Here is a 25,504-nt window from a genome sequence, read left to right on the forward strand (position 1 = left end):
TGACAATTTTTTGATTTACATTACCTTATGTACTGCCATGTACATATAGTGAGAAATTTATTACACACACAGCCTTAATTTATTTCATGTACATACACCTAACCTAAACACAGACATGAGCCATCATTCAAAGACAGTAAGTTTTCTTCACATGATAGCAGCATTACAAAGTTAATGCAAGATGATACATTTAGCAGGCCAAGAAAAGTACCTCAGAGGCAATGGTGAGGAGAAAAAGAACATCATGAAAGCTAAGGAAATGGTCTTTAAATGGCAATCTGCTTAAAGTCTCAGAAATATAATGGAACAAGTTTGGGGACATTTTTCAGGTATTATGAGAAGGGTTTAAAAATCTTCAGAGACTTTGAGCTTCAGTTTATGAAGACTTGGCAGCCTCAACCACATAAAACAAACAATAGAAAATCACTACATCTATCTGTAAACAAGACAAAGATTTTGAAGTTTATGAACTAGTAATTCTGTTTCTCATGTTAAAAACACATTCCCCCCTTCTCCTCTGTTCATCCAACAGCTTTCCCATCCAGCCTTTTGGCATCCAGACACATCACAAGAAACACTAATTCAATATACAAACTACTTCGTGTTTCCCAAGAAATCATCTTTACACAGCAATGAAGCACAGGACTAAAATAAGAGACAGCAGTTCCAGGAAATAATGACGTTTGTAAGTAAAAGCATACAGTGAGTTTATTACTAAACAAAAATACTAGGAACTTGTATGACTACTGAGTCTTACGCAAAAGAAGCAGAATAGGGAAAAGGTTTCCATTTTAATTTTTTCTATTACCAGTGTGTTCTACTTCAAAAGGGTTCCATGCCCATGTAAAGGTATGTCACACTGACATTACTGCAAGGTAGAAAACTAAGAGAGTAGTTACTATAGCAATAGTTCTCTTTCAACTGAAGAACGTACACAAACTTGCTATTATTCTCTCTTCATTTCTAATYCAAGAGACTAAAAACGTACTCTGCCATGCCTTACAAAGAAGAGTGTTTTGAATCACATTCAGAATAATGATTGAAGCATAAAACAAGTGTTATTTAAAAAAAGAGACTTTCCCCCCTTTATATCTTTACAATATGATCTATTATATGTAACTCTTTAATTTATAGTAGAAGTGCTAAAGTACTAAAGAAAAAGATTCTAAATTTATCTTTGCTATTCATCACTAAAATGCCAGTATTTTCTCATGAACTTCTCCCTTATGTCCAGCAGAGGGTAGCAAAGGAATGGCTTTGTGAACTCCAAAAAACTTCACCTTCATTGTCTGTCAATAAAGCAAAAAATGTAACTGCTTTTTTAATTAAAATTATATACATTCCCTACAAATCACCTTAAGAAGATCACTGTCATCATAAAGAACTTGCACACTATCTAACTAAAAGTTCACTAAAGCAGGCAGTCTACATAGATACTGAAATAAGAAATTACTCTTGTATTAACACCAGTTGTTCTCTTGTGATTAATTCATTCAATGAATGTAATCCTTTTTCTAGGAAAAAGGAATTTCATTCTATACACTAAATATTCCATGAAGAATGATAAAAAAATATAGGGCTAATTCATAAAAAATGAACTCACATCTTCCTTCTGGAGTCTACTAATTTAAGTCTTCTATATCTGGATGGAAATATAACTCAAAATCTGATACCTGATATCTGAAATCTATCTCAAAATCTGATGTCATGGGCATAACATCTTACAACACCCGAGTTGCTGTAAGAATTTTACATAACTCTTTTCTTACACTGGTAATAGTTGTTCCTTTACATTTAGAGTTTTCTGGAACAGCACAGAACTAAGTGAGACTAACCCAGTACGGACAGAACCACAGAAGACTTCAGTATCTTGCCACACACTGAAAACTACTGCCTAGATTTTAGTGTCCTCCTTTACTGTTCCTTCCACAATGTGTGGGAAGCATCTGACAACTAAGAATATGATCTGGGGAAGCTAGTATGCTAAGGAGGCAACTGCTTAAGGTAGAGGGGAGGAAATTCTGTCGATGACAATGTGTCTAAATCCTAACCATCTCCAGGCTTCACAGAAGCACTTCTGTCTTCTTGGGATGCAGCAGGCCCCTTGGAAAACTGAGCGCATAATCCTTTCTTTAAAACACAGCCAGAAGAGAAGACTGTTATTAGACTCTCTCCTTTATCCAATCAATCTGTTCTCACATACGCGTTCAATTCCTTCCTCTCCAGTCTCCCAAAAGAAAGCTTCAACAACCAGGCTATGGAGGTGAAGAATAAGTTACCTAGTCTCTCTTTTTCAGGTCTTTCTACTTCATTTTAGCAGGAAGAACAGACAATACCTTTTCATTATCAAATTCCAGAAGATAAGAGAGGAAGAAAATGACAAGCTTATTAATCCCCAGATAGGTTTTGGAAGTGATCTAGATTTCAAGCTCTGTTAATACTAAGTTGCTCCTGCATATGTAAGTTTTGGAATAAGGGTTTGGGGTAAGGATTACCGGCAAGAGAACCTAGCTTAAAATGCATGTTATGAACTTGAATTTTGGACTTCAGAACCCACGTCATTCTGAAGGGGCAGCCTTTCATAACCACAGAAAAGACAGAAAAACTTTGTTCTACAAATGGACATGCAGAGTAGCAGTATCTTGTACCAGGCAGATAATGCTGTTGTTACAAACCCTGTGACAACACTTCACACTTTCAATCCAAAATATAGAGCAAGCAACACTAAAAGCTCAAAATATCTAGTGCCTGTGCTTCCTAAAGAACAATGGAATTCTTAGAGGCTCATTAATTTCTCTGACTTCAAGTACAAAAGGAGTGAGCATTGAAGACCCTTTCAGGCATTACATGCATTCAGCTAACCTTTGCAATGGTACAGCATGATGCTAGCTGACTAAAGCATATGCTAGTTTGATTTAAGATGACTTGCTTGTTTTGTTTTTTTAAAAATCACAGGGACTTTTGCTAACTTGTATAAACTTTGTATGCAAAGCTTTTTGTTACAAACTTTCTTTAATCATTACCTAAGCAGATACATTTACAAGTAGCATAAGGCCTTTTTATGCAGTTTGAGTGTGTTGTTTTCTCACTAGACTACCATAAGCATTTTAAAAATTCCAATAAAAATTAAGCAACAATGAAAATATCTTAGCTGATTGTGCTTAGTAAGGTAGTATTCTCTGATTAAAACCATGGCCTGGGCAAACAGTTTTTTCTGTTTCTGAGGAAACAATCTCTTCCTTTCTAAGTCTAGAGATGGATGTTGATATCTGTAAAGCCAGGGAGCCCAAAGAAAAGTCTCTTTGTAAATATTTGGAAGCAAAAATCTTTGTTTTTAAAAGGGTTATTGGAACTTAACAGTACACAGTACTTCCTAACTGAGGGCAATTCTGTCTAGGCCAGTATGTCCAGCTCACAGTATCTGAGAATAGATTTCCTGTAGACATTTGTGTCCTCAAAGAGATCTATCTTGTTGGTCAATAAATGGGTACTTTTCAGTTGATAAGCTTTGATCTTCCCTGTAGGAATTTTCTTTTGTACTTTGCCTTTAATGTAGTCTAGCAATCAATGCTTTAAACACTTTTTTGTCTTTAAAGGAAAAACAATAGAGAGCAGACACAGCTGAAGACTGTATGTCTCTTATTCCTCTAAAGACTCTGAACACCCTGCATATGCTCATTCTTCAAAATTGGTTACAGAAAACATTTAAAGATTCTGCTGGTAGAAAAGTTACATCAGGATAAAACCATCCAGTCACTCGGCTTTCCCACAGTGACAAATACTCTACCAAGAAAGCCTCAGTCCAAACTGTATGTTCAGGTAACAAAGTTACTACAAATCCTACTATAAATCTACCTAGCAGGTAAGCAAAATGTTGAAACAGAGGAGAGAACTGTATGTATTAGTTTTGTAAAATATATTCATTTGGTACAAGATGCTAATCTGCAAAATCTGAAACTTCTCAACAACACGTGTCACTTAACAGACAAGCAAAATAAAACCACCTTTAACATTTAAGTCTATGTTGGAATAGACTGCAAAACTCCATTGTGGTCTTCCAGTATTTAATTTCTGCCTCCTAGCACACTACTTGGTACCCTTCTCAGCTCCAAAAGATTTTCTTCGACAAATTTTTTAATTTTAGAAACCTGTTCAAAACAGAGTTATGTTCAGATGTTCTCTTAAGCCAAAAATCTAGCAAGATAGAAAAATTAAGTGGTTACACAGAATTTGCGGATTTCTTAATGAAAAAGTTGTACTGAGGTTAGCCTTGTCTTTGTGCTCTCACAAGCCTCTTCCCATTTACTGTTCAAATCCCAGCCTCAAATCAGATACACAAAGTTAATGTCATTGACCTCCTCAGCCTATTCTACAAAATGGATGTTCAATATCAGTGAATACAGTAAATCAAACTTGCAGCCTATGAGGCTTTTCTTTTTCCTTTAGAAATGAAATTGCTCAAACACAGAATTTCAGAGTTTAATAAAAAAAAAAATCTTACTTCAATTTCTTTTTTAAGTCGTTCCTCTCTTTCAGTGCAGTATTCAAGCTCACTGGCCTGTCGTCTCAGGAGTTCAGAACAGTCATTATGTTTCAGTTCCATATCTTTCATTTTCTTGTGCATATTTTGCAGTGTGTTATTCTGCTCCTAGGAAAAAAAAAAGATTGAAGAGAATATTTGTACTGAGATAGAGTATTATACTAAAGGAGATTAAAGGAGGAATACAATTTGAATGGAGACTGCATGAGAAGAGGTTACTAGAACCTAACAAGTTAGCACTTGTTACCAAAACCATTTACCCAACAGCGTACACGCTCTTCATCTGCCATCAAATAAAATATGCTTGCTTAAAATCACCATGAGTACAATCTTCTGCAGTCTTTCTAAAAAACAGTCAATTCTCCACCAAAAAACAAAAACAAAAACAAAAACAAAAAAAACACCTTACCCTGTTACCCCTGTATAGTTTAGAGCAAGCTGCTCTGCCCATCTCTTTTTTCCTCCCAGCTAAATAACGATGATGTAGAGGGAAAGTGTTAAGTAAATCTGATGAAAGAATAAATATGGACAGGATGTTCTATTTGATTTTGGTTTTAATTATTGGAACTTGGAATTGAGTCAGACTTTTTTATAAATGGTTATTGCTGTAAACTAAATAATCCTCATTTTTGTTGTTCTAAGATAAACTTTATTCTGTCTAGAAACCAATTTTAGAAAATTATATAGGTAAAATATGAAGAAGTCAGTACCATAAAATAATGAAGCTGTTCCCTATCTCCAATTTCCATGTTTGAAATCTGAACCAAGCTACAACTGGGATAATTGTTAACACTGCTAGACTCAGCAGTTCTGTGGAGTTACAGCTATACAAGCTCACGCATAAGAACACCATCCTGGACTGAGAGGGAAGTAGCCACATAATGAATCCCCAGCAGCCTTGCACATACTTAAGTGGGAAGATCCCAGAGGTGCCAAAAATAGCTTTGGTTTAGTGGACATGAATAAGTTTTTCTATAACTAGCTCCAGAAACAAGCTATAAATCCAGTGATTTATTTCAAGGACCTTCAAAAACCTAATTTGTTAAAATGGCTTTCTGTGCAAAAAAAGAGAAAGATTACACTAAGTCCTCCTGTTCAATTATTCTTATTCACCATCACTGCAAGAAAATAAACCAGAACTATTCAGTTGGTCTACAAATTCTGTTATTAATCTTATGTCACATGTTCTTGCTCCTCAAAATTATGAATCATTAGGCATAGCTAGAGCAGGAAGGAGGAAGAAAAGAAAATGAATTATTCATACAGAATGATTCTTTGGAAGATTGAAGTCTAGCAGTACCATATTGATAAATGAAGATCAAAGAAATCTAAGTCTATTTTCTCTTTTCTTTCATGCAGAGGCATTGTGGCATGATTTTATTCATATCTTCTGAAATAAAAGCAAGCGATATGTGCGAAAAACACATGAAGGAAAAACCGGAATCTGAAGCTAATTCCAATACTTCAAAAATAACGTACACTAATCCCCTAATATCTGCTCCAGTAATATCAATACTCAGGTTTCTTCCCACTATCATGCTAAAAACAATAATTTAACTATTCATACAGAAATATATAACAATTCACACTACACTAAAAACACAGAGATATTTATCTCTTTGGGTGCATTTTCCTGACATTAACAAAAGTACAGTGAGAAAAAGCTTTATTGATGAAATAACACTCAGGTGGATGGAAAATACTTCGCCAAGACTTAAAAATACTTTATAGTGGAAATGTAGATAACATTAGCTAGACTAAAATTGACCTAAACACATCAAGTTTGTTACGAAACTCAACTGGAATTGTACAATTTCAGAATCTAACAGGAGACTCAGAACTTTTCAGATTCCTATCCAACACAAAACTGCGTATTATTCCAGTGATCACCCGCACTTAAAAGATACAAAGAAAAACACTTTTCACTTTGCAAAAGACAAAAAAGTTATATACCTGCATGTCACAAAGCACACTCATTCTTTATGTCTCTTTATGAAAAAGACAACTGATTTTTTTCAAAGTGCATAAACAAGAACTTCACAAGTAGTTTAAGAAAGAGATCTGGATTATTTCTGGGAAGGATTATTATCTCTTGGCCAACCACAAGGTGACGCTGTTGCTCTTACTATACTCATACTTTCTTCGCTTATGAAGCAGATGCCATGCTAAGTACACGCAAGACAGCACACTACAGAACCTGTTGGAAAGCTGAGAGGATTACTTTCTTCTCTCCCAGAGACTGTAAATTAAGCTGATTTCGTTTCTGTATGCAATTCAGGACTGTCATAGCCAAGTTCAGAATTACAGTTCCTGAAATGCAGCTTTTCTAACTAAGATTTGCATACTTGCTTAGAATCTCATTTCTGTGTACATATTAAGACCAAATTAAATCAACTGTATGTAGCTTTCTTTTCATAGTCAGAATAGCTGTAAAAGTATTTAAGAGAGGCCTGTAAATACACAACTCAAAAGACTGGAACACGTAAGTGTTCCAGTCTTTTACAAACACAGACCTTTCAGGTATTTATCTGCYCAATTTAAATCAGGTAAAATTTAAAATTTTATCATACCCAACTTCCAAGTAGCAACTAAGGCATGTAAGGGCATTTTTAACATTTACATATTCTGCATTTGCTGATTTTTTTTTTAGCTACATTCATAATTTATAACTGGAGTGACTGGCATGGGAACAGATACAAAATAAAGCAAAGTGGGAAAGAGAATCTTTTTYCTGCTGAAACCAGATTAAGATTTGACATGTATTTCACATTTGTCTCTGCAGATGACCTTTACTTCTGCATATACACCCATTGGTAGAGAATACAATGTCTCAAACAATACTCTAGTCATGATCTTACGCTAAACTTCACTTGAGACAATGTACCTCCCTAATATTGATCTTTTCTACCTCTCTTTCTAGCATTAAAAGTCACTGAACATGGCTTCTTCAAAACACTGAACAGAACTGATGGTAAGTCCACTTGAAACCCTCTTCAGTCCAACCCAGTCTGCTTTTAGACAGGTCTCAGAGCCAACACTTCACTCTTCATTACCTGGCAATGCTTTCCTTAAAAAGAAAAAAAAAAAGAAAAAGAAAGAAAGGAAGAAAAATAAAGAACATATCTAAAGCTAGGTTTCTTCACAGCCTGTAACTAATACACCTTTTGTGAACATAAGACTGAAAAAAAACTGAATCATATATCTCTGTCAGTCTGAGAAAGATTTTGGAGGGTCATCTGTCAATCAACTCAAGTTTTTCTGTAAAATCTTCTCATTCTCCTTGGCTTGCTTTCTTTGTTAAACTATTCTTTTATGCTTCTCAAAACTGTTCCTTCAAAGTATCTGCCAATAATCATGAACTTTCAGAGGGAGAGCTTCTACAGCATTTCACCTTTGTTCCCCAAGAAGTCCTGGCAGGGACAGACCACACTACATACTTTATTCTAGGAAACCTTACCTCAAGTCTGCACCTCCATCTCAAGTCATTCTTTCTTCTTTTGTAACTCTTGCCTGAACACAAACTACTGCCTATCCTCCTGTTTTCTCATATTTATCTGGTTAGAGGTTTTTTTGGAAGTGGATTGCCTTTGCCACAGAGATTTCCCTTTTGCCCATGATTTGAAGAAAACCCAGCACAGCGGGGTCCTAGCTCTACCACCAGGACTCCTAGGCATGGAGATAACAATACAGTGCAATTCCTTTTGTGGTACAAGCATAAGCATGTGGGTATCTAGCATGCTATCTAATTTCTACCTTATGTCTCATTATTCCACCTTTTTTTCAGGTGCTACCTTCAAATAGTTGGAGAGAGAGTACTCTGGAAATACAGACAAGTAGGGAACCCTCTCTGATCTTATTCTCTAAGAGATTCTGCTAAAGATACAGCACAGAATTTAACCAAGATTCAAGTTGAAAGCAATTTGTTTTGGACAAACAAAAACATAAAAGAATTGGGAGTATATACACAGTACAAAACACAAAAATGCCTCTTCAAGAATTGTTATGTTTTAAAAATCTAGGCAAAATTCAACATAACTAATTAAAAAAATCAGGGGACTATGTAATACAGGGATTATGTAATATTGGGTGTTCCTTTAAAAAAAGGATTGTTCATTAATTCTTCACATCAACTTTGTAGATACCCTATTTTCTGAAAACAATACCCCACAAGCATCCTCAACATATCTTAAAAGGCGAGTAGATAAAAAAATTGTACTAAAATATGTATTTACATCGTGAATTTATGAAATATTTGCTAGGTAAATACAGTTTGGTACTGTTAAAAACAAACAAACAAAAAAGAACTACACACTCCCAAATGGAATTCCAGATTATCCAAGGTTCAGGGCAGAGGGAGGAGGGTAAAACTGACAGAGTAACTTGAGTTTTCATTTGTTCAGCCTAGAACTAAACTTGAATGTGCAAATTAATTAATCTATTAGCAGTTAATTCAAATCCAGCTGAGATCAACAGCAAGCAAAATTAAATATTTAAGAAGTAGGCAGAATGCAGAATGACTGTTGAATGAGCATATTTCCAGGACCGCATCAGCATGACTACTAGGCCTTCCCTGCCTCCGAGAAGACAGCTGTTTAGAAGGAAGACAACAGTAACCCCCAACTCATCTAAAATAGTAAAGTCTACTGTCATAATCCCAGAAGTTCTGTCTGGCTGAAATATCAGGAAAGAGGCAAAGGGAGAGGGCAAAGGGAAAAGAGAGYGAGCGAGCGAAAGAGAGCGAGCGAGCGATACAACCCAAACTATGGAATAGATTATATAGTCTCCTCTTAACAGGGAGCATGTTTCTTTTCTAATTAAATAACAGAAATTCCAGTAACAGTCATTCTTTCCATCTGCACTAAGTCTACTGAAAGAACAGAAATCAATGAAGTTTTAAGCCATCATATCTTTCACATGGAACATGGAGTGGGTAACACTCACAACATTGATGGAAATTCCATTACCTCAGTTTGGGTTGCCTGACAGATGTGATATTACATAAATGATTTTCAGTTTCAGAAGCTACAGCATGTTAGAGTGGGGAGAAAAGAGGAAAAGCAATTTAGAGGCTAGGTCTTCTGCTTGTCTGATCTTACTAACTCAGCTTTGCACAGCAGTGCAAACACAACGCACCACCAATGTGCACTGGGAACTTGCTATCATGAAAAACAGCAAAAAAACATTCCATCAAAGCAAGAAAGACTGAAATAGTACAACTTCATGAAAGTATACTCTTTATAGACATTCTGCAACATTTCTCTATTTTGGGCATTTTTTCCTCAGACCAAGAAAAACCCCGTCCACCATACTTTTTCTCACCAAAAATGTTCCAGACATCATCTCATGCAATTCATCTTCCCAATTATAAGGTATCATACCTGCAAAACACCTTCTAGTTTGACTCTTTCCTTAAGCAGTAATTCATATTCATTATTACAGGTCTTGAGAATATCATCCTTCTCATCTAAGTCACTTGCAAGTCTTTGCTGCTGTTCTTTCCATTTCTGCTGAGCAACATGAAACATTTTCTCAGTCTCTGCCACTTTCTGCTGAAGATTTTCATTCAATACTATTATTTAAGGAAGAAGAGAAAGAAACAAGCATCACTGCCGAATTTTTCAAAAAATTGCATAGTGAGTGTTAGTTCTTCTGTATTTTGTGATATTCTATGGTACAAYAGAACATCAAGATTTCTTAACATTAAGAAAGTTACTTACTGTTCAAAAGAAAGAACTGAACTGAATGCATCTGGATTGTAAAATCTCTACCAAATTTTCCATTGTTCTTCCTTAAAACTGCAGTTCATACTGTCTTCTGCTCCTGTTACTATCCCTGGTATTTCACAGCTCTCTAAAGTTCTGTATGTCAAGTGAGTAAACATTCTCTTACATCCTAAAATTTGAACTCCCGAAAACATTCATACAGATTTCTGAAGGAAATAAGATCACTACCACAAGATACCCTAAACTCTTATTATAACTTTTAGAACAAAACACCCTGGCCTATTCAAAACTTTGGGGGAGAACAAGGAAGTTCAGGTTTTCCAAGCATAAGCATGCAGATCTGCAAGCATGCGTGGACATTTCACATGTATTACAGCAATGAGTTCGTTTTAAATTACGGTACAGGTAGCCTGTGCAATTAGAAGAACTACAGGAGATCATAAGACAGCTTATGCTAGTATGCAAAGTCTTAGCTTTTCTAAGTTAAATTACTGCTGCTTAAAGAAATTAAAACTTCAGTACAGCAAATGTCCTGAGCTAGGGAAGACAGTGTGTAGTCTTTTGTGAAAGCCACAAATACTGCTGAAATCTTCATTATATGTGGCTATTATGTAATGTACATTGACTGAGTGATTTCATTCTACAAACTGGCTTTCAGATGAAGCTACTCTGTATAAATTTCTCATTTTGCTGTATACAACAAGCTACACTAATATTTAAATGATCACCACTTCCTAATGTACTCTTATTTCAATTTCTTGCAGCTTTCTGTAATTTCATCTCAATCTAAGAAGGGTAAAACAAGAAACACATCAAAATGTGATAGATAACCAATGGACAGAACAACAGGAAAAGACTATCACATGGCAGAACATCAACCCCCGCTGAGCTGAGCAGAAAAATATACAGGAAATACAGAAGAGGACAGCAAGCCACAAATGGGCCTTTCTGTCCAAGCAGTCAAATACTGGTCACATTCAAGCACCAAACGAGCTGAAGAGGCTCCAAACAACCAGGAGAAAAGAAAAAAAAGAAAAAAGAAAAAAGAAAAAAAGAAAAAAATAGAGCAGGAAGTCACTAACTGCAAAAAACAAGAAGCAATGTCATAACGATTTGACTTTCAGCAGTCAATTAGTTTTCTAAATCATAAAGTAAACCACAAAGCAAGATTTTAAGTATCTGGCATTTTCAAATACACAAAGAGGCACTATTCACTTCTAAAGTAGACACTCTCAAAGAACATTTAGAAACTGGCAAGCAAACAGAATGATCATGCACAAACAAAAAAGACAGCTTTCCTCTAAATGAACAGTTAAAGTCTTCAACTTGCAATAGTAAAGGAATTTCCAAAGGAAAAAAATCTTTTTTTTCTTCTGCCATTTGTAAGAATGTTTTACTTCATTTTTGAGTTTTCCCAAGCAGTTAAATATTCAACTTTCTAATTATCTTAGAAACATCTGGTACTTTAACTTTTTTAAAGCTTCCAAGTTCTCCTTGAAAGAATGAGATCTGTATACATAACTAAAATGTTCATGGAACATAGAAGGTCAGTAAATTCATAAATTTATTTTCTATATTGGATTAAAAAGGGATTACACTTGCTTAGATAATTAAGAATACCTATCACTTCCTTGTAAGGACCAGAAATCTGTCCATTCTCTGTTGAGGATCAAGGAAGTCTGAATTCGGGAAAAAAAGATGGTTAGGTAAAAACCTCTCCTTCCACATACTACCATCATGTTTCCTTTCACAGAGTGTGTGTGTTGTGGAGTTACCAAAACATAAATATTCCATTACCTTTAAGAAAAGGAACAAGGAGGAGGATGAGAAGGAAGTGAACTGGACATGAGCACTGAAAGGTGCTTGAAACTTTGAAAAGATGAGAGAGAGAAGCAGCATGATCAGAATTGCTGGAAAAAGTTGTTAGAGTGCAAAAAAGTAACAGACAGGTCAAAATCAACAGAAATGGATTTTTTTTTCTTGGCATAAAAAAGTAAAAAGAACTGCTAGAAAGAGCAATGACCAGGATGCAGAGACAACCACTATGATTTCATCCTGTACAAAGACAGGAGTGAAACTTGATAAAATGAAGGTGGGTACAAAAGAAGAGCTGAGTAGCAGTGAAAGGGAAGGAGCAAAACAAAAACARGCTGATAGGTTTAGCAGCTTAATTTAATTATCACATGGGACAGTACGGATAATAGTTTACCAAAACAGATGGATCAGACATGGGAAAGACTAACGAAACCGAAGAAAAACAGCAATAACTAGAAAATTTAATTAAGTCACTGTATCTCTGCTGTCTTCCTGACTTGGAATAGACTCAGCCATTGTTCCATGTTTGCTCTTTGGAAACATACCTTGCAGTTGCTGAAGTCGTTTGTTTGCATCACTTAATTTTTCTTCTGCAGCGTATCTTTTCAGACCAGCATCTTTTCTGGCAATTGCCAGTTCATACTCCAGGCTTTGTCGAACAGCCTCTCCTTTCTCAACTTCAGACCGTAATTTGGCAATCTGGCTTTCATAGCTGGACAGCTGCAAAAAAAAAATTTTTGTTCCACAGAACTGGCAACAAAAGTCCTTAAGAAAACGTAACATTACAGAAATACAACTACAGAATATTTTCAAAAGTTACTCTGAATTTTGTGTCATCTTCTTCCATTTGAACTTAAAATATTTAGAGCCCTGAAAGTGACAATGCATATCTATGTGTGTTCTGAGTGATTTATTGTTGTTTTTGTCAACTAGTCATATTTTTAGATCAAGTTCAGCTAAAAATCATCTTCTTTTTCCAAAAACATATTGCCTTACAAAAATATGAATAGTCATAATATTGTTCTCTTTTGCATGTCAAAGTAAAAGCTGTAGTGACTCAATCATCGTGTCCAACAAGCATTTTTCTGTTAGCTTTATTTAAACTGAACACTAAAAAAAATAGTCATGTCAGGAAGCTACACTATCAGACCAGCATAATAACCGACCAATAACTGACCAACATATAACTGAACATAAAAACAACTCTAATAAAGGCATTCTGGAAATAAACAGAATGCCACTAAATTTTACAGGCAAAAATAGACAAATTATAATGAAAATGCTCTGTAGAATGACTTTGATTAAATGAAGGGTAACAGCCTCATCACTGCCAGCAAAAAAAAAACCAACATGGGTCCAGAAAATCAATTTCAAGTTACTTCAAGAAGGAAGGTGGATAAAAAAAATACAAATTTCTTTAGAATGCAATATACTACAGAGTACCCCCTTAACTTTGATAGCACTGAGCGTTGATAACTTGAGCACATCCTATAGTCAGGAACTATACAGTAAGTGCAGAGGGAAAGGAACAGAGTAGCAAGTAATTCAGCTACTTAAAATGTAACTTAATTTTGTGGTGCAAATCACTATACCTACATGGCACTGCAAGTGATCTTTGCTGTGCATACTGTGCTTACAAATTCTCAATTTAAGAGTTTCTTTAAATCCAGATAATTCCAGGTATCTTTTTTGTAGAAGAGCCTGGCAGTTGACCAGGACCAGAGAAAGGAATTAACTGCAGCATGAAAGTGCAAAAGTAAACGAAGGAATATCTTAATGTGGACTTTCTCCCTAAAAATAAATGGGCTTGGAACAGCAATCTTAGTTTATTTGCTGATTTTGCCCAAAACAGATGAAGGAGCACTTGCATCAACTGCCCCCCAGCAGACTGTCAGGAGCAGATTAGTAGTAATAATTCTTCCACATCAATTCAGTTCAAATTAGAACATCAGCTGTCAGATTGTAATGAACAGTTGTGGAAAGTGTTCCTAGTAGCAACAAATTCAAAGCTGATTACCCCTTCTTCTCTATTCAGTGCTCAYCTTTCCCTATATATGCACTAGTGAAAAGCTGATATTTCTGTTAAAGAAAAAATTAATAAACTAGTTTTTTATTACCACAATTCAGTACTAGTTTGTTGCTGTATCACCAAGAAAAATCTTGTAATGCAGGAAAAGTACAAGTTATGTCTCCCTGCAAGGGACGTTCTCATTAGAAGTACAAATTTACCAACAAATAAATCATCATTTTTGTATTCTATATATTTTAGTCAAAAAATAAGATTTTGAAAATTTGCAAATTTGCCCAAGTTGAGAATTCGCAAGACCATTAAACTATATTTAATGTACCACCTGGAATCATTACTTTAATGAGAAAAAAATTACATTTATTCCAAGAATAATTATAGAGAACAAAAAAACTACTTACGTCCTGATTGTGTTTAATGGTTATGTCTAATTTTTCTTTTTTAGCTTGATGGAGTTTCCTTCTCAGATCTTCAGCAATGTCCAATTCTGATTCATTGCTACTTTGTAATAATCGTGACTCACTCTTGGTACTGTGTAAGCTGCAAAATATAAATGTTTTCAAACAACATAAATATTCCTTATATAGTTTAATGCTCATTTATTTCAATGCTCAAATTATGAGCCAAAAATTCAAACGTTCACTTAAATAAAATTGTTCCATGCAGTCATCACACTATTGTATTTAAAAGAGGTTTTATAGAATTGCATATCATGCAAGATACATAGCACCATACACTTGAAACAGATACACAGTTAACTTAAATACATCGTGGTCTTCCTCCCACCTGCCCATTGTCTTTATTATTAATTCAATAAACTTTTGGAATGCTGCAAAAATCATTCCAATGACATAAATGAAAAGGACAAACAAATCTCTTAACTGTCTCCTACAGCAGGACTTTACAATGTACTACTATCTCAAAACCTCCTCTATCTTGCAATAAATATATATATTTGGAAATAGCCTCACCTTTCCAATTTTTCTTTTTCCAAAGACACATACATGTAAATTAAACAGAAGCAGTTGCTTACAAGCACAATAAAGGTCTAATGCTCTAAATACTTAAGAACTTCATTTCCTTGAGAATTTCATTTAAAATTGATACTACTCAGTATTTAGATGGATRAGCCCTTGAGTTCTACAAACTATTACAATACTCATAACAAACTTTTATACACAATGCAAAATGATACATATTCAACTACTATAAAACAAATGAGTTCAACAACCTTATATCTTTCAGACCTAAAAATCAGTTTTTGTGGCATCTTACATAAGCAAGGCTGGCTGTAATAGTTACCTGCTCCACACAAAAAATAAGTTGCCAGGACAACAAAATAAAAATTACATTTGAAAGAGAAGCATGATTAAATTAATCATAAAATTGGCACCATTGCATACAAAGCTAAAAATGCTAAGAGCTCATCTTGGTCTACAAGAAGCCGTAAATATTAATTAGAAAAGCAACCAAATCTATTAGGATTTAATGGTTTGGTTTTTATAAATCAAAAGTGATGACTTCATCCTTAGGTTAGTGGACAGACATCATTAGTATTTTTCCATGATTGAGAGCTCTACTTAATGATATATTTTTCTCATACAAGTTGACTAGCAAAAAGAAAAGGGGGGGGTAAGAATGTTGTGAGAAGGGGAATAATAATTTACATTTTTAAGTATTGCCTTTAAAGACATTACTAGTAACAATAGAAGAAATTAAGTTTTTGGTAGTCGTCCCAAAATATTATGATGTATTAAATATTGTCTAGTTTAAAAACAAGGCAAATTTCACCATATGAGATCAGAATAACTGTATGTCATTGATAATTGTTCCACAGATTGGCATGTACTTAACACATATTTATTTTATTTAATTGTAGTAGCCAATGAACATTAAAATTTGCATGAACCACAAGAAAACCACAGCCACATCACTAGCTTTCAGGGTTACTGTGAGAGCCACAGCCAAAGGAAACCATCACGATTTTAAGGGCAAAAAAATAGCAACAAGATTTCCAAGCAAGCTGAATACCATTAATTTATACACTTCTTCACTAAAGCACTAAGAAGACAGGGAGGCAGGTCAAGTGAGAAATAAGAAAGATCAGAACAGCCAGAGCTGCTGGAACTGTGTAAAAGCTCATTTGTGGACACTACATAAAAGGCCTTTCTTCTTTTTTTAAAATGTCTGAGGAAACAGAGGTGAAAGAAAGGCAAGTCATCTTATTCAGATATAATGCAAGAAGAACCTGTCTCAAAAAAAAAAAAAAAAAAAAAAAAAAAAAAAAAAAAAAAAAAATAAAAAAAAAAAAAAAAAAAAAAAAAAAAAAAAAAGAGAGAGCGAGAGAGAGAACACAAAATGAAACCAACTGTAAGTCTTCAGGGAGAAGGATAGGACAAAGAAGTGAGGTTTACAGAAAGAATAATGGTTTTATTAATTCTTCCTGTAAATCTGATATTTAAGACTTCTTTCATGCAAAGCACACTGCATGTAAGCCAGGAAATTAACACTTCTTGTATAGTAAATAAAGTTACTTTTAAATCTTCAGGTAAATTAAGAATTCGTACATTGAACAGCTTTGAAGAAAACTATTCCATGCAACCATTTTATTAATTATCAAAGAAAAAAGCCTAACACAATTTAGACATCTACACAATAAAACTGTCTCCTTTTTAAAGCTCCTTTTTAAAATAGTATTTTCTGCCAAACTTCTGAACTCATATTACTTAATAATTTAAACTGTAAAACAAAATAAACCTACATTTATTCTTAGCATAGCCTTATATTAAACCATTAGTATCCCTCAATATTAACCATTAAATTATCTAACTTACTTAAATATCTACTCAAATATTTTTAATTAAAGTGCAGATTGGCCTTATGATTTCTTACCTCTGTGAGAACATTTTCTTCAATCTCTGCAAGGCCTTGAGCACATATAGTACCTTATGAAAACTTCATACTACCTGTTGAAGGAGCTTATTCCCTCCACATTCGCATTCATATGATATTCACATGTAAGAGTGTTATAGGCATAACTGAAGCTAACAGAAACATAACTGAAATACAAAACTACATATAGTCCCTGGAAAGTTTTATAGTACCTATGATCTGCACTCTAAAGGGAATTCAGAGAAAGCTTTGTATTTCTGCTCTTCCACATTAATAATCGATAATCTTTTTTTTAATATACATCTTTTATTTACTACAGCTTTTATCTAAGCTATCTTTCATAGCATTTTTAAGATTCTCCAGGAAAACATAAAAGCAGGTGAAACAGCCAGTAAGTTCTACACTGCAGAATGAATATTTCGTAAGTCAAAAAACTTAAACTGGCATTTACTTCACAAGTCAGTTAATTACACTGGATATAGAACATTAAAGAAAAAGGCTTTTACCAGCTTTTTTTCCCAGACCTGAGAGAAAAAGTAATTTTGTAATACTTTTGTTTATTATCTGTCAGTGAGGTTTTCTAAACTTCCACAGCTGAGGAAATGGCCTGCAGTCAGATGTCCTAACCAAAGTTTACATTTATGAAATTTTGCTGTTCCTTCCTAAGTAACTGGGAGCTTTGTATAATTAGTCTTAAATAGTGAAAAACAGCTCTCACAACAAGGCAAGCAGAATGAATTAGTCTACTTTAATTGTGCCAAAGATCTGATGCATATTAATTGTACAAAATAAAATACACATGCAAGACTAGAAAAACTTAACTGAAGCTTTCCATCCTACCTTCCTTGGACTACATTAGCAAATCTGATGGGACAGGGCATTTCATTTAAATTACGTGTTCCAAAAGAAATACAAGTATATTGCAGTAAATCAAAAGAGGAAAAGAGCTGAACTTCCCCTTCCACACTCATATATTCAACATGCAATATCCACTGAAAATATTTTCCAAGTCCTTTAGTATATATTTCTTTGCTCTAACAACTACAGAAACTTATTCTCTGTGTGTGCACATGTGTGTATACAGAGAAGCTGACTTCTACATCCCAACTTAGGTAGGAAAACTCTCCGGAACTCAAGGTAAGTTTCCTAATTGTATACAGCCACTCCCTTTATCTCTAGACTGTATCTTTTAACAATTGCCTTTCACAATTATATGAGAATACTTGTACGTCTGATGCCTATTATGTATGCCTTCTAGTAAATCTTCTTAAATCACAGAATCATAGAATCAGTAAGGCTGGAAGGGACCTCCGGAGATTATCTAGTCCAACCTCCCTGCTCAACCAGGGTCACCTAGAGCATGTTGGACAGGGTTGCATCCAGGCGGGCCTTGAAGATCTCCAGAGAAAGAGACTCCACAATCTCTCTGGGCAACCTGTGCCAGTGCTCTGTCACTCTCACAGGGAAGAAATTCCCCCTCAGGTTCAGGCARAACTTCCTGTGCTTCAATTTCTGCCCGTTGCCTCTTGTCCTGTCACATGGGACAACTGAACAGAGTTTGTCCCCGTCCCCTTGACACCCTCCCTTCAGGTACTTGTACACATTGATCAGATCCCCCCTCAGGCTTCTCTTCCCCAGGCTAGAGAGGCCCAGCTCTCGCAGCCGTTCCTCACAGGGCAGGTGCTCCAGCCCTCTGATCATCCTCGTAGCCCCACAGTGGACTCTCTCCAGTAGCTCCATGTCTCTGTTGCACTGGGGAGCCCACAACTGGACACAGTGCTCGAGGTGAGGCCTCTCCAGGGCTGAGTAGAGGGGCAGGATCACCTCTCTTGACCTGCTGGCAACACTCTTCCTAAGGCACCCCAGGAGACCATTGGCCTTCCTGGCCAAAAAGGCACATTGCTGGCTCATGGTCAATTTGTCATCCAGCAGCACTCCCAGGTCCTTCTCTGCAGAGCTGCTTTCCAGAAGGTCAGTCCCCAACCTGTACTGGTGCCTAGGGTTATTTTTTGCTAGGTGCAGGACTCTGCAGTTGTCTTTGTTGAACCTCAGGAGGTTCCTCTCCGCCCAACTCTCCAGCCTGTCCAGGTCTCTCTGAATGGCAGCACAGCCCTCACCTGTATCAGCCACTCCTCCCAGCTTGGTAGCATCAGCCAACTTGCTGAGGATGCACTCTGTCCCCTCATTCAGGTCATTGATGAAAAAGTTGAACAAGATGGGACCCAGTATTGATCCCTGGGGGACTCCACCAGCCACAGGCCTCCAGCTAGAATCCACGCTACTGATTACAACCCTCTGAGCTCTGCCTTTCAGCCACTTCTCAATCCACCTCCCAGCCCACCTGTCTAACCCACATTTCCTGAGCTTATCTAGGAGGATGTTCTGGGAGACAGTGTCAAAAGCCTTGCTGAAGTCAAGGTACACAATGTCCACTGCTCTCTCCTCATCTACCCAGACAGTCACTCCATCACAGAAGGCTATCAGGTTGGTTAAGCAGGGTTTCCCCTTGGTGAATCCATGCTGGCTACTCTTGATCACCTGCTTTTCTCCATATGTCTGCAGATGACATCCAGAATGAGCTGTTCCATCACCTTTCCAGGGATGAAGGTGAGGCTGACTGGCCTATAGATGCCTGGGTCCTCCTTCTTGCCCTTCTTGAAGACTGGAGTGATATTGGCTTTCTTCCAGTCCTCAGGCACCTCTCCAGGTCTCCAGGACCTTTCAAAGATGATGGAGAGCGGCCTGGTAATAATATCCACCAGCTCCCTCAGTACCCGTGGGTGCATCTCATCCGGACCCATGGATTTGTGGATGTCTAGCCTGCCCAGAAGGTCTCTAATCCTATCCTCCTCAACTCCACCATCTCGTGGTCACTGCAGCCAAGGGTGCCCCCAACCTTCACATCTCTAACTGGTCCCTCTCTGTTGGTAAGGACAAGGTTCAGCAGGACACCCTTCCTTTTAGGCTCCTCCACCATCCGTGACAAGAAGTTAGCCCCAATGCATTGCAGGATCCTCCTGGACTGTTTGTGCCTTGCTGTGTTGTCCCTCCAGCAGATGTCAGGGTGGTTGAAGTCCCCCATGAGAACCAGGACCTGTGATCGTGAGGCTACCCCCAGCTGTCTATAGAAGGCCTCATCAACTTTCTCTTCCTGGTCAGGTGGCCTGTAGTAGACACCCACAAGTGTCCCCCATGCTAGCCTGCCTTTTGATCTTTACCCATAAGCTCTCAACTGCTTCCTCCTCCTCCCCACCTAGGCAGAGCTCGATGCATTCCAGTTGGTCTCTCACATAAAGAGCAACTCCACCACCTTGCCTCCTTGGCCTGTCTCTCCTGAAAAGCACATAGCCATCCATGGCAGCATTCCAGTCATGTGAGCTATCCCACCATGTCTCTGTGACTGCAATGAGATCATGGCCCTGCGACCGCACACAGATCTCCAGTTCCTCCTGTTTGTTCCCCATGCCGCATGCATTGGTGTACAGGCATTTCAGAGAGGTGGTCACATGCCTGCAGGTTTCCCAGGAAGGGTGTACRGGGGTCGCCCACAGCCATGTCCTGAATGCACACCCCCAGCTGCATGCACCTGTCGGAGGCCCCCCAATCCAACTTGTATTTTGTTGTCTACCCTGCCTGTATGACACCCCCCCCCTCCTCCTACCTAGTTTAAAGCCCTCTTTACTAGGCTGGACACCCTGTTTGCAAAGGCAAACGTACCCCACTTTGTGAGGTGAATCCCATCTCTCCCCACTAGTTGTTGGTCTTCAAACCATGTTCCATGGTCATAGAATCCAAAACCCTGTTGCCAACACCAGTGGTGTAGCCAGGTGTTGATTTGGAAAATCTTCCTACTCCTCCTCCCATACCTCTCCCTAATGGGCAGGACCGATGAGAAGACCACCTGGGCTCCCAGACCCTTGACCACTGTGCCAAAAGCCTTGAAGTCTTCCCTGACTGTCTCTAGTTTGCTCTCTGCATCGTCAGCAGCCAYGTGAAAGAGCAGCAGAGGGTAGTAGTCTGAGGAACGGAGAAGCCTTGGCAGCCTTTCAGGCACATCTCGTATCCTCGCCCCCAGCAGGCAGCAAATCTCTCCAGAGGAGGGTCAGGTCAGCAGATAGGCGCCTCCATCCCCCACAGCATGGAATCACCCACTAACTACAACCACTCCTCACCTCTTCCGAGTGGTCACGCAAGGCACAGGCTTGGGTAGCCCAGTTGCTTCCCTTGAGGCCAGGTCTGGGTTGTCCTCATCCTAGAGTGCACTAAACCTGTTCTTCAACTGTAACTCCAGGTCTACAGGAGGATTAGGGGCCTTTCTTCTTTTTGCTTGAGAAGCAACTAGCTTCCAGCCTTCTTGGACAGTGCTGTGCTGAACTATTTCACACTTCACAGAGTTCTCCAGCAACTCCYGTGCTGCAGGGGATTGGGAATCCGGGAGCAGCATGGTCTCTGAGGACGCCCTGTCTATCTCCTGCTCACTGTCTCCCATGTTTCACAGTCTGCTGACCTCATCCCACAATTCTTTGACTCGACCACAGAAATCCTCAACAACAGCACACCTCTTGCAGGAGGGCGGACCATCAGTCCAGGCCTTCTGGAGAAGCTCCAAGCACTCCCTGCTGGGACCTGTAAGGCAGCATCTGCTACAAGAGGCTCTGTCTGGGTTGATGCTTCCGACACAGCTGATGCAGCAGTTCCCACAGCAACTGGCAAATAAGCTTTACGGCGAGTTACAACCACGTTAGCAAGAGTGGGTGCTGTTGGTGCTGGAAGAAGATGTCCTCTATGTACCTAACTGTGCAAACTGCTGCGCAAACTGCTGCCTCTGTTGGCTGTGCTCTGGGAGCTGCACTGCAGCCCTGGCTCTTAAACAGACCTCTTTTTACTACCAACCCAGAGGGTACTTGATCCACCCTAAAGGAGGGCTACCTGTGTCAAAAACCCCAGCTCCCTCTATTCAGGGGCAAGGCAGACTGCTTGTTAGCAGTAGCTGCACCCAGCTACAGTGGGGGATAATTGCTGAGGCTTCTTTCAGGAGAGCCTAAGGCTACCTGCAGTTGTCCTTGTCCAGCTCCCCTTACCTGTTAGCAGAGTCACACTCTAGTCCCCTCGTTCCACAAGGGTCAGCAGACCCTGTCCAACACAGGCCCCATAAGTTCAAGGCAGAGCCAAGACAGTGCTGCACAAACTGCTGCATCTGTTGGCTGCCTCTGTTAGCTGCGCTATTCTTAAATAATCATGCTAACATGACACAGCTTTTATGCATTTATTACTTCTCTGGCTCTTCTTCATTCTGAATTACATTATTTCAGAGCTCTCTCAAACAAAATAGAAAAAGATTAACCAAATTATTAGACTTTTAAACAAGAAATTGGAGCTCACCATTTAACTTCAGGGGTAGTGTAGATCTCTGGAGAGGACAAACTCATGATGTCCAATATGCAGCTTTTCAAGTTTATAAACTCAGGAAAATGAACATAATCTTCTACTATAAATACTTTTATGGGAATTGGGAAGCTTCAAAAATTTTTCTTTTCCGTATCATAAAAACATATTGAAACCTGCAATACAGAGACATGCTTTAGTTTACTTGGCAACAAAGTAAAAGAATCATCTGTTAATACTCACAGTCACTAAACAGTGTTACTAGGAAGTCATGTGGACAATGACCATCAACTGTAATTCAGTGTCAGTCTTAGTTGACAGAGAGAATCTGCTCTTATGGGTTCAGTCCTCTAGGCTTGAATAACGTAGGTGAAAACAGAAAAAATACAACTTGAAAATATCCACTGCCAGAGTCTTCAGAAGAATGTAAATACAAAATATTATACTATGTAAATCACTCCCATCCTAAGAGAATAGATTCCATAAATTCCATAATTTTAAGTGGAGATATATGCATGTACTGTGTTTTTTTTTTTTAAAAAAAAGCAGGTCAATATTCAAGCCTTCCTGCATGATATCTTTTAACATACCAAGTCTCCTGACTGTTGCACAAACCTGGCATCTTCTATTTGAAAATATTTTTATGCCATATTTAGTATATTTGGGGATATACAGCAGTATTAAACTGAACTTTCAGAAAAAAAATCGCTCATTCAGTATCACTGAAAAAAAGAGATAAATATGAATAGCGTATTTGCCTTAAAAAGGCCTCATGAAGAGTAGGTTATATTCAGCAGCGAGATTAATAAGTTATGAAGCCTTGCTTTTAAACTTCACATCAGATGGACTTCCAGTCTAAGGAGCAAAACAAGAACTTAGCCTGGAGGCCATCTTTATTATCTCAAGCTTGCCGTTACAYGTTTGCCAAAATTTATTTCTGTCTGACTGAACATTGAAGTGCTTGGTGTAGTATATTAACTATAAGGTGAAACTGTTAATTCTAGAGTTTTTTTAAAAAAACTCCCCATCAGAAAGTGCATTTATGCTTGAGAACATGCAGCCAGAATAATTCTGTAACTTTTCTTCATACAAAAGCATAATAAAGTATGTCCATCTTTTCTTTCTCATACTGCTTTATATTAAATATTTTTATCATACTGTTTTATTCTCAAATACTCAAAGTTACTCCAAGCATCGGCAAAATCAAGTGGAGTAACACAAGAACAAAAGCACAGTAGAATAGTTTCCTCCAGTTCCCCCAGGATATCTAAATGCAAAATTTCTGATTTTAATCACAATCAGAATTCATCTTGATACATATGTTTGTAAGTCCCAAAACATGCAACTACCATACAACTGTCACTGACAAAATTACTCCTGTTCTAAAGAAAAGCTACATAGTTTCCATCTCACCTGAGAAAAGATCTCATTTTGGAAGTATAGACATGTTTGTGGCACAACTACCAGACATGTTAAGGTCTGTTAAATCCTTAGTAATGAGAAAACAACTCCAGCTTTAGAAGATACGGAGACTGAAATACAATCCTGACACACAGACTTTTTAAGCTTTAGCTGGGAAATATAGAGCATCTCTCAAGGATACTTAATGAATACACAGTCCTTCTTCCCATAGTCTCCATATTCCTTAGGAAACTAGTTCAGAAATTTTATCAATCTAGATAAACAACTCAAACAACTACGGGTAATTCTGTACTATATTTGTGATAGGCCTTATAATCATTAACCAGTTACCTTCAAGTGGTTGACTATGACTGCCCTGTGAATGGAGCCCTCCTAAACTGCTGATCAGTGTTCACTGAAAGATAAGTAGGCTGATTACTGGGCTCTAACACAAATCACGGCATCCTACTTCAACACTCATAACGAACTGTGGGGAAAAAAATATATATATATACATATACACACACACACATACATACATGTACATCTATATATAGCTATAAGTAAGACTTCCTTGGTCAGAAAGCCTCCCTTCAAGAACAGAATCCACTGACTCTATCTAACAATGAATACCTTGAGTGAAAAATCTTGAAATGAAATGTTTATGAAAACATAACCAAAACATACTCTCACATTCACACCACTGTACAGTTTGAAAAGTTTCTGAAATTGCTCTTAAGTCATGCAAAGAAAAAAAAATCTAAAGAAAATTCTGTCGGAATACTACTTTTGAATGGGTCTTCAATCTGCAACATTTCCTTGTCAAATGGGTAATAATAACTATCTTATTAGCAACAACCACTCAAAACAAGAATCTTATTCCACTGTTGGAAAACGAGGTTTTCAGATGCCAAGGAACAGCTTGTGAAAATCCTATAAAATTAAAATAAACGGTAACAGAAGTCTTCACTTGCTAAGTAACTAGGTATTTAATCTGGGCTTCCTACAAAGGGTGTGACATACTCTTTTCATGAGGTTCTTAACATACTTTACTAAAACCAGCGAGACTTCCCAATATAAAATAAACCTAATCATGGTCTTAAAACTCACCGCTTTGAACTGTGGTAAAAATCAAGTATAAGTAACACTTTCACACTAGCAGTTATAAAATGTACAGCCAGTGTTATTTTTCCCCAAAATATCACAGGATTTTTACAAATGCAAACCTTAAATTTTACGCAAGCTATAATCAAAGTTATACTGTCCTTTCAGAACAGTTACAGAGGACATGAGAAGTATCCTTCGTTTAAGCCGGTGTTGTTATTAACGGTTCAGAGGGTATATCCGGAGCCTAAGCAAAGTTTAACACGACGGCACGCTTCTAGCTAAAGGGAAGAGCCCGCAGAGCTGTCAGGCTGAATGAGCGCTCAGAGCACCGCACCATCCACACCCGAGCGCCATCACCAAAAATAAAATAAAGCGGGGGGAGAAGCAAGCAAACAAAAAGCCACCTGAAAACCCTCGCGTCTCAAAACCCACGAYACTCCCGCTCCCTGCTTGGGGGAACTTCACCGCCAGCGGCAGCCCTGCGCCTCCGGCCGTTACAGCTGCCGAGGCCGCCGCCGCCGCCGCCTCCAGGAGCCGGCCCAGCGCGCAGGCCGCACGGCAGGGGCCGGGGCCGCCGCCGCCGCCCGAGAGAGGCCCACCTCGCCCTCGCCCTCG

At 37.9% G+C, this 25,504-nt stretch overlaps 1 protein-coding gene across 4 annotated transcripts in view; it reads right to left on the bottom strand.

Annotated features, from left to right (window-relative positions):
* Nucleotides 1–24,266, bottom strand: part of CCDC171 (coiled-coil domain containing 171) — a 161,770-nt gene extending 137,504 nt beyond the window's left edge. For 3 of the 4 annotated variants that reach the window (XM_085326234.1, XM_085326235.1, XM_085326237.1), the window contains exons 1-6: nucleotides 24,134–24,266; nucleotides 22,379–22,557; nucleotides 14,506–14,644; nucleotides 12,624–12,798; nucleotides 9,919–10,109; nucleotides 4,502–4,648 (exon numbers count right to left, since the gene is read on the bottom strand). In XM_085326234.1, the coding sequence (XP_085182360.1) occupies nucleotides 4,502–4,648; nucleotides 9,919–10,109; nucleotides 12,624–12,798; nucleotides 14,506–14,644; nucleotides 22,379–22,425 (699 nt within the window). In that variant the 5' untranslated portion in view covers nucleotides 22,426–22,557; nucleotides 24,134–24,266. Of the gene's footprint in view, nucleotides 1–4,501; nucleotides 4,649–9,918; nucleotides 10,110–12,623; nucleotides 12,799–14,505; nucleotides 14,645–22,378; nucleotides 22,558–24,133 lie in introns of those variants that run through there. The other variant, XM_085326236.1, reaches the window with a different exon arrangement.
* Nucleotides 24,267–25,504: the final 1,238 nt, after the last annotated feature.

Source organism: Rhea americana, unplaced genomic scaffold (genome assembly GCF_003343005.1).
Source record: "Rhea americana isolate MKP2758 unplaced genomic scaffold, rheAme1 scaffold_129, whole genome shotgun sequence".
NCBI lineage: Eukaryota > Metazoa > Chordata > Aves > Rheiformes > Rheidae > Rhea > Rhea americana.